Below are 12,661 nucleotides of genomic sequence, written 5' to 3'. Positions count from 1 at the left end.
TACATTTTACTTTTGATATACTTAATAAATTAATACATTTTAATGCAGGGTTCCATTTTTCTGTTATGATAAAACTATGAGTACCATTACTTTAGATCAGTGGTTCCCAAATGGTCCAGCCACCAATTCCAGATTTCTCCTTCATCATTAGTTCAAGGTCCATGCAGTTAAATACATTTAGCGTCATACTTGTACTGGGCCATGTCATTGAGCTAGTTCGCCATCTCCGTCAAGTGTCTCTTAGCCACTCAATCTACAGTAGGAATCGGCACTTCAAAATAAAAGCTCTGTGCTGGAAATTCACTCTATTTTAAAATAATAATAATAGTGTGTTTTGAAAAACTTTAATTGTTTGCGAGTCACCTGTGGTCCATTCAGAATGGACCTGTGACCCACTTTTGGACCGCGACCCACCAGTTGGGAACCACTGCTTTAGATGATGGATTTTAAGTACCTCTCCTATCACTGCAGCCTGATAAATTCACACCAGACATAAACACATATGTACAACAGAGATAAAAAAGAAAAAGAGATAGCAATTGGTTATAAACTGAATGTCATATTTCTCCATCTGGCATTTTGTTTCACCTTTACCTGCTGGCCACTTCTCTGCATTTACAAGATTTTTTATAATGCCAGCTGACTCCAATGCAAAACACACACTCATAAATCACAAGTGTGTGTGCAAAAGTGACTCCCAGTCCTGTAAGGCAGAGCTGTAAGGTGTTGGGCATGGCATCTCAAGTGGGAACAGAGTGGTAGCCATGGTGCAGAATAAAGCAAACAAGAAGCCTGACACCTCAGGAAACTGGTTTTCAGACGAAAGAAACAAGATCCACTCGGCCATGGAGAAGTAAACTGGAAATGAGCAGAAACTGCAAAACGAAAATTGAATAACTTTACATGTAAGTAAAGGATCTTTGTCGCAAATTAAAGAGAATCTTTTTTTCATGCTATGCTTCTCTGTAATGGCCTCCATCAGCTGTGTGATTGATGCCTCTCTTGTGTGGTGTTCTCCAGGGAATCCCGATCACATCACCTGCATCATGTCTCAGAAAAAGCTGTCTGGAGCAAATTCAGCCCCCAGGCTTGTTGTCAAGATTATAGGCAGCAAACAAGTCAAGCAGTTTATTGAGGAGCCCAAAGAGTGAGTATAATTACAAGACTGGCTGTTTATTTAGCGTCTTTCAAAATGCTTAAGCTGCTGAACAAACATTGCCCAAATTATGATGCTTGCTTACAGTAGTTTTATTTTTGACCTTTTCTTCCTATTTTACCTTGTGTTTTCTATCATCTCCTATATGTCCATATTCTGCTCTGCTTGTTTGCTCTGTAAGGCTTTAGAGCTGTTGTTTTAAAGTTTCTTCTTCCTCCTCCTATTTTTCTGCTCTCTATTATTGTTATGACCTGTAGGCATTTAAATTCAAGATACTCAGTCTGATTGTTGACTGATGACTGCAGGGGGAGTTGACAGTCTTTTAAAGTGCAAAAATGATGCAAAAAGGTACTTGAGTATTTCTATTTCATGCTACTCTCTGCTTTCTTCACTTCATCTCAGAGACAACAACTGTACTTTGTACTACACTAAATTTGTACTATACTAAATTTATCTGATAGCTATAGTTACTTTCAGATTGTTTACATACAAAATATATGCTTAGTTTATAAAATATTATATCATTATAAATTAATTATAGATCCAATGTTACAGATTAAACTACCCAACTGTATTTAAAAGTAGTTTAAATTTGCTTACTTTTGACCAGCTACAACATGCTGCTTACACAATAATGCAGACATAGCATGAAGCAATAATATAATGTCAGACTGAAAAGGGTCTACTGCCTAATGAGTAATTTTACATTTTGCTGCTAGTACTTCTTAACTATTACTTAAGTAAGATTTTGAGTGCATTAATTTCACTTAAACTGGAGTAAATTTACTTTGAGGTACTGCTACTTTTACGATACATAAACGATCTGAATATTTCTACCAGCACTATATAATCTCATGAATTGTTAACCTTTAAGTATATACTGTTAACTGCCATCACTAATTAAAACTTTATTTTTTAAATATTGTATTTTGGAACAATCCCACTTTTTATGATTTTTTCCCTCTTTATCACATAATTATTATTATTTACTGTGTAGTTTTGTTGATTGTGTCATTGTGAAGCCCTTTGGTGCTTTATCTGTGATTGCTGGATGCGCAGATGGAGTTGACTTGATTTAATATGGCTTGCACTTCAGGATCATTTGTGTTTTTGTAAGTGCTTTACATGTTTTGTCCCAAACAGAGATTCTGGGGAGATGGCACAGAAAGAAACAAATCCTCCAGCTGAAGCTGCACTTGGTGATTTCAAGAAAACTCCAGAAAACCAAGATGTGACGGTGTCCAGGTCTCACAGGCAGGTGCAGCACCGAGTGGACTCCGCACTATGGGCTGTGATCAACCAGGTAGATGTGTGATAGTTCACTGATATCCACAGGAAGTAGAAATAATTATATAGCACCGTTCAAAACCTACAAAATAACAGTCATGAATTAATCATCTTGGGTCAAGCCCTGAGTGTTCATACATCCAAGTAATCTAGAGATGTGCATGCATATACCTGACCTGCGCGGGGCTACTGTGACTGGCTGCACAGGGCTACTGCAACTAGCCTCTAGCGTCATGTCAGTAGATTTGAGTTATTAAACATGATAACACAAAAAAGTAGAAGTAGTCATGTTTACTTATATTTTTAGACTGTCGTAGACTATGGGAATTGCAGGTATGAATTTTGTAGATGGGTGTAGTTCCCCTTTGATGGCAAATCCAGCTGTTGATTTTTTTTACTGTGAACCTCATCGTGGAATGAGAGGAAAAGTCATACAATCAACAAAGTCAGTAGGATTCATCTACAGGAGAACATGAATATCTGTACCAAATTTCAATCCGTCTTGGAATTGCTGAGATACAGTAAGTCATTTTGTACCACAGTGGTAGATATTGCCATCCTACAACTCATGCTACTAACATGGCTTTATAGAATGTAAATGGGTAAGTAATGTAAAAATTCACCCCTTGTGCAGTTGTCAATAATGTTGAAAGTAGCTGTGTGTGCTTTGTACCAGGGTGTAAACATGTTTATTTCTGCTTTCAAGTTGGGCATTTTAACATGGGGGTCTATGGAGACTGATTCACTTCTAGAGCCAGCCTCAAGTGGACATTAGAGGAACTGCAGTTTTCGGCACTTCCGTGTTGGCCTTATTTTTCAGCTTTTAGGTTGCTGCTTGATAAAAATGTAGCAACCAGGTTACACCTGTCCGACGTGCCACTTCATCAGTCACCTTTTACAGTACGTGCGTCTGCTGTTGACATTCTGGGATGCCAATGCCAGATTGTCAGTAACAGCTTATGGTTATGTTCAGGCAACAAAAGTCTGTGGTTCATTTTAGGCAATAAAAGCGCGTGGTTAGGTTGAGAAAAAAACATCATGGGTTGGCTCTTCATCATAACACTGGGAAGCAAACACTGGGCTCCTGGGTGAAAGGCCTATCCACCACCACTCCGGCTTGTCCTACTGCAACTTTCCAGCTCCTTATATTACATTTTAACCTGACAAACCACCATGACAGGTGCCGTCCGGCTGTCTCATAAACTGACACTGCCTGTCTGCATATCATATCATAACCTTGCGAAAGGTTACTGCCAACCACCTTACAAACTGATTCTGTGCGGCGGCGTATCATACAAAGATGGCTTTTGGCGTCAGGAGTCTGAAACTAAAATCACCAACAAACTGGCAGTTTTTGATGATTCAGGAATGAGAACAGGCTGCTCTGTCTCATCTCTGCTCTTTAGATGCAAGCTGCAGGTCTGTGTGTCTGTTCGATCAAGGGTGAGGTTGAGCTACACACACAGAACAGAGAAGCCAAGTGGACAGGATGAATCATGCACTTCAGCTGAATTCACACAAAATCTGGCGATGCAGTACCTTCCTGCAGGGTTGTGCGGAGATGTGGGTGTGCTCAGTTGTGCTATACAACATAACGGCCATGAAACAATCAGACAACAACTTTGTATTTCTCTGACGTACTGTTTTGTTCTTGTAAAGGGCGCTCCCTCACTCTTAAGCTCACTTGACTACCGCTGCATGCAATATTTCTGAGCTGAGGAGGAGGCACCAAGTTTGAATGTCGTGTTTACAAACAGTAAACAACAAATTCTATGTTGTAGGCCTTTAAATGGAGAACCCAGATGAAGCATCATATCGGACTACCGCCGCAAAAAGTATGAAAGCAGTGTGTTTGCCTAGAGCACCTATTTACTTTCTACCATTATTTTTGAGTGTCTTGTGCTCTATACAGTGCCTTCAAAAACCAGAGCCACCCCAAGAAATCTTTCATAGCGGTGGCCAGATGAGGTCACTGAAAATCTTGGGGTTGCACACCAAAAGACATAACTTTTTTTTGAGTTCCACAGCAATCATTTATTAATGTGTTAATGTATCTGTTTATGCATGTGTTAGGTGATTCATTGTGATTCAGGCTAGCTTTTCTTTTTCTGAAAAAGACAAATACACATTTTTAATTTGAAGGAATACATTGATTGTAAGAGACAAAACATTTACTGGTGAAAGCCTTCTTAACTTTAGGGGAGACACGTGGGTACCCATCAAACCCATTTTCACTCAGATGTCTTGAGGTGAGAGTTCAAGGGATCCCTCGTGGCTTTCAACAAGAAATTGAAATTTGGGTTACAAAAAAAGAAAAGCAAGTAGGAGAGAAAGGAAAAGAAAGCAAACTGACTTTGAAAAAATACAATTTAAACAGTGAGAGAGACATGGATCAAGAGAGGACTGACAGGGGGCCCGAAGAAAGCCTTAGCTTATGCATAATAATGGCCAGAATTTGGTGCTACACCCCTGCCTCAAGTAAATCCCTAGAATGCAGTGAAGAAAAAGTAGACAGTGTCACAAACTGAAATCCTTCACTAAAGCAGCAGAACTTCAAACACTCAATTAAAACACATTTTATTTGTTAATGGTGTAAATGTGGAACCTGGAGAATAAGCAGTAGGCTAACTCTAGCTGCCAGATGTAGTCTAGATCAAAGAAGTAAAAGTAAGGAAGAGCTTCTGAACTGTATATACAGAGTAACGGCACTTAATCTTGCCTGTGATGTTTTTAGGTCACTTCCAGGAGAGTAAACACAGCAGACATGTTCATGGAGGCTTTACTTCACTGGTGGTGGTGTTTTTTTCCTCCTCAGGTTCCTGACAGGCTGTGTGTAACAGCGCCCTCTGGTGATCGCTCCAGGTCCTACATTCACCCAAGGACTCCTCACAGCTCTGATCCCAGTGCAGCTGAAGGGCCGCAGACAACAGAACAGGTTCTCCTGTAAAATATAACCTTAAATACAGCTTTTAATAACACTTTCTTACAGTAAAATTGTCATGTATGACTCATGACTCATAACATGTAGAAATAAGCAGCCAGAAAGGCTCCTGTGTATATTTAAAACAAAGCACTGTTTTGCTGTTTTAATTAAAAAAGGGAGAATGTAAAAATATTTAAAAGGGATGGATGTGGAGTCTCTGCTAAAATGATAAAACAGAAAAAATGCAATCACATTATCAGAAAAAATATTGGTTTCGTACATTTCTGCAAATTACAGATATGCATGGTATTATGTAGTGGGTAAGTTACGCTGTGGTAAAAGAGCAGTGTGTGAGGATTGCGCACAAACTGAAACTTCTCATATTTAGAATTTCTTCAGTGTTAATTGTTCGAGAGGATTTTACCAGGAGCCAAATCATCCACAGAGGTCTCTTCTTCTTCAAATCAAATCAACCTGGTGGATTAAAACCGATGGAAAAAACTTAATAAAGCTGTTTCACATTACAAATCAGTGTTTCTCCTATAATAGCCCAGCACTTGCTAATGTGTGCTTACCTTTTTTTCTGATTGAGACAAAAGGAGGATTTTACCATGAACCGATTTCACATTAAAAGAATCTGCATTTTTATAACACTCTCGTCATGGAAGATCTCGAACTATGGTGGCCAACATGAAAAATGGAATGGCCCTATCTAGATCCAGTGTTTGGTTTGTCCGTTCCATGGTGGAGCAAAATTGCTCCAAAATGCCTATGTAGTAGATGTAAATGGATCATTCTATGCTAAGGAAAACAGAACAATCCTTCTTTTCAGATGACTATACACTGCAGAAAACATTCTTATTATATTTTGTTACTTTTCTCCCAGTTTATCCCAACAAATCCTACATCTGAACACTGGACATTTAATGTGTAGTTGCATTTAGGCACAAAAAACACTTGTTTAGGAAAAGATCATGTTTTGGTATAAAAGACAGTTTTAGGGGACAATCCCCACCACAAACACAGCAATGTCTCAGTAAAAAACAATGCTTTTCATGGCACTAAAACAGCCATGGGTCACTTAAAAACACCCACATTTGGGCGCTAAATAGCTGCAGGAAACACAGCAATGGGTACTAAAATACACCCATCATTAAAAAGACAATCAGTTTTGTTGTTGGTTGTTCTTTAACAATGGTCTGCAGCTTGGCAGGCGTATTATTGCCCAGGTGTCACACCATCCACTATCCCCTCCACCTCCAGATGACAAAGTCAGCTCATGCACTATGTCACTTTAGAAACGTTGATGATACATATGATACATATGAAACATGCAAATGTAATGTATTTGTGGTTTGCAGAAATGCAAAACGTCACCATTTTCTGGGCTGAAAAAATGGCGTACAGTGATAAAAAAGGATCTATGGGGGTATTAAATACTTGCCAGAAACAATCACTTGCAGAGAGGTTTTCATTTAAAATACTCAAAAATAGATTCCCTCCCTTAATATAAACCCATGCTTCCCTGAATCTTTTAATTTAATCCTTCATGTTGGATTTGATTGACAAGATTAGGGGCAGGCTGCTTAAATAAACTATGAATTAAGTTCTTAAAACTCTTTATGTAGAAGCTGATTGAGGAACACAGCCTCACTTTGGTGTGTTAGGGATTCATTGCAATTAAAGTTTACAATTCCAAGCACATCCCATCTTAATGAAAACTTTAAGAGGCTTTTAAGATATGAAATAAAGTGGTTGTTTCCTGATGAATGCTTCATCGGGTCTTCTGTGCTGCAGCGTTCAGCTCTGTGATCCACATCACAGATTCATAGTGTAGCGCTGCTGTTTAACTGGACCGTTGGCACCATGACTGAAGATAAACTCTCATATTTTTCTCCCAGACAGCTGCGTCTGAGGACAGAGATAAGGCTGAGCTTTCCTCGGCTGTCAGAGAGGAGCTGTCTGATTGGCGGCTCTCCTGTCTGAGATCAACAGAGGACGAAGTGGCAGCTCTTGATCTCACCTGCAGTGGGACGCTGAATCGATCTGAGATCACTCACCTGTTTCTGAGAAATGACATTCCGCTGAAATTACCAACGTTTTCTCTGCTTCTGCAAATGTTCTCTGATAAAAATGATACAGTCCAGGTAAGGCAGCACTAGCAATTAGACATGCATACAAAACTGTTCTTACAGTTGCTTTTTTGGTTTTAATTACTGACCCTATAAATGTTATATATTACTGGGTGGCTGTTGCAAATATGAACTCAGATGAACTCAGTGGATGGGAGAAAATCTTCTTTGCAACTGTTAAGATAGAAAAACAAAAAAAAATGCTGACTAACAAAAATGTCAACAGGAGGAGGGGTCCTCTGTGAATGTCAAACCATGGATGTATAAAAAGCTCAGGACAAAGCGTTGGTGGTGGTACCCCATTCATTCCTATGAAAGTTGCTCAGCGATGGGTGAGGCCAACAAAGTTTGACTTTCTGTGTATAATATTGCATAGACATAGTTGTAGTTACACAGTTTGACTGACTGCAGCACTCCTCAGCAGCAGTGACATCTGTGCTGCCACCAGTGTAAATTCATTATGGAAACGCATTGCATTCGAAAAAGAGATAACAATTTTTAGACATCTTAGTGCTTAATATTAAGTTACTATATCGCATAGCCGTTTCTAGCCCATTTTTGGGGGTGCTGAAGCACCCCTAAATTGAATCCCAGCACCCCCAAAATTTGAGAGATTTTTTAACAACAAAAACACAGCAGCAGTTAATATTAACACTATGGGCCCAAACAACGCATAGTGCGTCTAAATTCACACCTGTTCTTCTCTATAGTTTTTCTCCGCGACCGTGCGTCATAGCAAGAAGCCACGCATATCACACGAAACAGCAGAACTGTAGCTTTCCGAGGCTTAGTCTTAGGCTTGCGTGTGTTTCTTCCTGTTTATCCACATTTGTAGTCCGGCTTTCAAGATGCAAATATCTCCATATTGTCCAGTTGTCACTCCATCAAACTTTGTATGACAAGACCAGCCACTTCACCTTTGCGCACCCAGACAACTGTAGCCTAATTATGCATGCAGGACAGGGCCGTAGTCACCATATACACTGAGGGGGACACATACAGTGCCCTCCAAAAGTATTGGAACAGTGAGGTCAATTCCTTTATTTTTGTTGTAGACTGAAAATATTTGGGTTTGACATCAAAAGATGAATATGGGACAAGAGATCAACATTTCAGCTTTTATTTCCACATACACAACTTAGCTTAGATAGCACCTTTTGTTTGAACCCACCCATTTTTCATGAGAGCAAAAGTATTGGAACATGTCACTGACAGGTGTGTTTTGTTGCCCAGGTGTCTCCCAGTTACATTGATTATTCAAACAATAAATAGCACTGAATGTCTGAGCTCAGTTTGAGATTGGGTACGATAGATTTTGCCTGTGCAGACTGCATTTAGAGGTGGAACCAACATGAAAACCAGAGAGCTGTCTATGGGTGAAAAAGAAGCAATTGTGAATCTGAGAGAAGATGGACAATCAATCAGAGCCATTGCACAAACATTGGCCATAGCCAGTACAACCATTTGGAATGTCCTGAAGAAGAAAGAAACCACTGGTGTACTAAGCAACAGACGTCGAACAGGTAGACCAAGGAAAACATCAGCAGTTGATGACAGAAACATTGTGAGAGCTGTAAAGAAAGACCCTAAAACAACTGTTAGTGACATCAGCAACAACCTCCAGAGGGCAGGAGTGAAGGTATCACAATCTACTGTTCGCAGAAGACTTCATGAACAAAAGTACAGAGGCTACACCAGAAGATGCAAACCACTCATTAGCAAGAAGAATAGGAAGGCCAGGCTGGAATTTGCCAAAAGGTACAGAGATGAGCCTCAAAAATTCTGGGAAAACGTTTTATGGACTGATGAGACAAAGATGAACTTTTTCCAAAGTGACGGAAAGGCGAAAGTTTGGAGAAAGAAAGGATCTGCTCATGATCCCAAACATACAAGCTCATCTGTGAAACACGGTGGAGGTAATGTCATGGCTTGGGCTTGCATGGCTTCTTCTGGGACGGGCTCTTTCATCTTCATTGATGATGTAACACATGATGGCAGCAGCAAAATGAACTCAGAAGTCTACAGAAACATTTTGTCTGCTAATTTAAAGAAAGATGCAACCAAACTGATTGGGAGATCCTTCATCATGCAGCAAGATAATGACCCAAAACACACTGCCAAAACAACAAAGGAGTTCATCAGGGGCAAGAAGTGGAAGGTTTTAGACTGGCCAAGTCAGTCTCCAGACTTAAACCCAATAGAGCATGCATTTTACCTGCTGAAGAGCAGACTGAAGGGAGTAACCCCCCAAAACAAACAACAACTGAAAGAGGCTGCGGTGAAAGCCTAGAAAAGCATCACAAAAGAAGAATGCAAAAGTTTGGTGATGTCAGTGGGTCACAGGCTTGATGCAGTTATTGAAAGCAAAGGATTTGCAACTAAATATTAAGTCGCATTCACTTTAATCTATTTTAAGTTTATATGTTCCAATACTTTTGCTCACCTAAAAATTTTGTGTTCCATTACAAATAATGCTATCTTCTAAGTTGTGTATCAGATCCAGATGTAAATACCTGGAAATAAAAGCTGAAATGTTGATCTCTTGTCTCATATTCATCTTTGGATGTCAAACCCAAATGTTTTCAGTCTACAACAAAAGTAAACGAATTGGACTCACTGTTCCAATACTTTTGGAGGGCACTGTATGAGCTCAAAAGTAAAGGTAGGAAAAATACCCCCAAAAAGGCCTAGGGCCCATAGTGTGTGTGTGTGCACGTGTGTACAGACAGACAGACAGCCTCATCATAGATATAAGATTGTTTTTTCGAAAAAAAGAGCCAGGTTCAGGTAAGAGTGTAAGATCAAATGGTCTATCTATCTAGAATGATGTTGTAAGTTGGATCAGTGTATCAGTTTATTAGATATAAAAAGCATTGTTTGGTTATTTGCCTTTTTTGCCCCAGAAAGTGTTGTGCTTTTCTTTCACAAATGTGGGAATGAAATTGTGTTAAAATGTACAAAACAGTGAAATTTATCTTGCCTGGCCGGGCAGCTCTCTGGGTGCTCAGCACCCCTAAACCTCTGATCCTAGAATCGCCCCTGCTATATCGTAATTACAATAAAAGATGTAATTACTAGATCAGCGTCCTTTAATTATGAGAGAAAGTTCAGGTCAATCATTGCTAACCCATTGCTAGCCCAGTCTGACCTGCTGGAAGTTGCTTGCTTCCTGAAGGAGTAATTATACCAATATGGGATGCTTTAGGGATATAAATTGAAGCATTTTCTTTTTTGTCATGATTATGAGATCAGGATCTTGTGATTATATGGTATTTTCTGATCATTAGAGGATCCTGATCTCGTAGTTACTGTGACTTTCTCGTCTTTTCTTTTTTTTCTTTTTTGAATACAATGCTCTTCTGTAACACATTGCATTACAGATTAAAATGGTTGACTGTATTCATGCTAATATGCTAACATGCTAATCAAGTGCTAATGGTAAATAACTGGGCCTTTAACTGTCAACAAACTAATGTTAGCATTTTAAATTCTAAAAAGTACATTATTGTTAAAGTCACGTGAGCTTGTGAACATACCAACCTTCAGCTTTAAAGGGATAGTGCACCCAAAAATGACAATTCAGCCATTATCTACTCACCCATATGCCGACGGAGGCTCAGATGAAGTTTTAGCGTCCTCACATCACTTGCGGAGAGCCCAGGGGAGAGTGGGTAGCAGCACAACTCCACCTAATGCAGGCTGACGGCGCCCCAGATTCAAACGTCCAAAAACACATAACTGAAACCACAAAATATCTCCATACTGCTCGTCCATAGTGATCCAAGCAAGCATAAAAAATTCATTCTGCACAACTCAGCTCCACCTACTAGCTTTTCCCGGAGCCTTCAACCAAGTCTCAACATCTTTCTCAGCAGATCAAATTTGCCTTTGACCTTTGTAACTTGGGGCATGTGATTACAGATGGTTGTAAAGTGCCAGCATGTTAACGTCTTGTATTTAAGTTGGATTTTAACAGCCTTGAGCAGCTGGTGGACTGTAGGACTCCAAAGGCTTTATGTGATTGATTTTCAGAGTAACTGAACCTCAACCCTTGTGTGGGATGTGTCAGAAACCTATTCCCATAAACTGAAATAGTAACATCAAACAATATCTCATTACGTTTTGTTTTTAACTGTCGTACATGGCATTAATCTCAGTGTTTCTCTTTGTGTGTCGTTACAGATTCATTACAGAGATCTCCTGCAGTTCATAATAAGTTCTGCTTTCCCTGAGGAACTCCACAATGACAGTGAGGTAAGAGGCCGTTTCCGGGTGCAAAATGAACGTATCAGATTCTGTATCTGCTCTCCACAAACAAACTGAAGATGCAACATGTTCTCCTTTCACCTCTCTACAGCTTCAGTGAAGCTGAACCAGAGGGGCAAAGCTTCCTCACAACGCTGACATCACGAATCTGAGGCAACACACAGCCAGGAACCATCTGACCACGGCTCTGTGAAATGTCAACTGCAATTGACACCCACCATGTTGCAAAGCGTTGCGCTATTTCATGTGCAATAACTGACAACCATAGGGCAAACTAGATGTATCATACAGACTGAAGCAGTTAGTTCTGATCTGGGGAGCCAATGTAGTAAATGGGATTGGTAAGAAGGACAACCGTGGCCTGATTCAAGACCATCCACATCTCCGATTTGTTCGGCCACTCAAATAATGTTGTTAAACTAATTGCTGATCACACAATCAAAGCTTCACTTCATCGTCTTCCTATGAAGCTAGCTAGCTACCTCCCTACTTACATACATGCAAAATGGTGACAGGAAAATGCCATGCCGAGCATGAATGAGTTTGTTTAAGATGCACAGGTTGTGTAAAGCGGACATAACTCCCAAATCGGCACATATCTTCAGTCATCATGAAACATAAGTTCTATCTGTGCATGTATAATCAGACCTCAAGTAAGTGTCTATTTTAGCAGAATGAAAATTGCTAGACACACACACACACACACACACACACACACACACACACAAAACTGAAGAGATGAACCCACACGACACGTGAAGTTGTTTGCTTTTTTCTTTATTTTTTTTGTAGCGTTTTTTTTTATGTTTAAGATTTTTTCCCTTTTTTCTTGCTATCCCTGCTTTTGGCACTACTTACTTAGGGTGACATGTTAGATTGTTTTTAAAACAAACGCCT

At 39.7% G+C, this 12,661-nt stretch overlaps 1 protein-coding gene across 1 annotated transcript; it reads left to right on the top strand.

Moving 5' to 3' along the window:
• Positions 1 to 793: 793 nt before the first annotated feature.
• On the top strand, positions 794 to 12,571 carry LOC125895342 (uncharacterized protein C1orf87). The gene is made up of 7 exons (XM_049587095.1): positions 794 to 905; positions 1,021 to 1,147; positions 2,300 to 2,459; positions 5,259 to 5,378; positions 7,268 to 7,513; positions 11,681 to 11,752; positions 11,856 to 12,571. Exons 2-7 carry the CDS (start codon positions 1,047 to 1,049, stop codon positions 11,862 to 11,864), a joined length of 708 nt encoding a protein of 235 aa, XP_049443052.1. The 5' UTR covers positions 794 to 905; positions 1,021 to 1,046; the 3' UTR covers positions 11,865 to 12,571.
• Positions 12,572 to 12,661: the final 90 nt, after the last annotated feature.

The sequence above is a fragment of the Epinephelus fuscoguttatus genome, linkage group LG10 (genome assembly GCF_011397635.1).
Source record: "Epinephelus fuscoguttatus linkage group LG10, E.fuscoguttatus.final_Chr_v1".
NCBI classification, from domain to species: Eukaryota; Metazoa; Chordata; class Actinopteri; order Perciformes; family Serranidae; genus Epinephelus; species Epinephelus fuscoguttatus.
The sequence above is the reverse complement of the archived record's forward strand: the minus strand, read 5'-3'. Positions and strand labels throughout refer to the sequence as shown.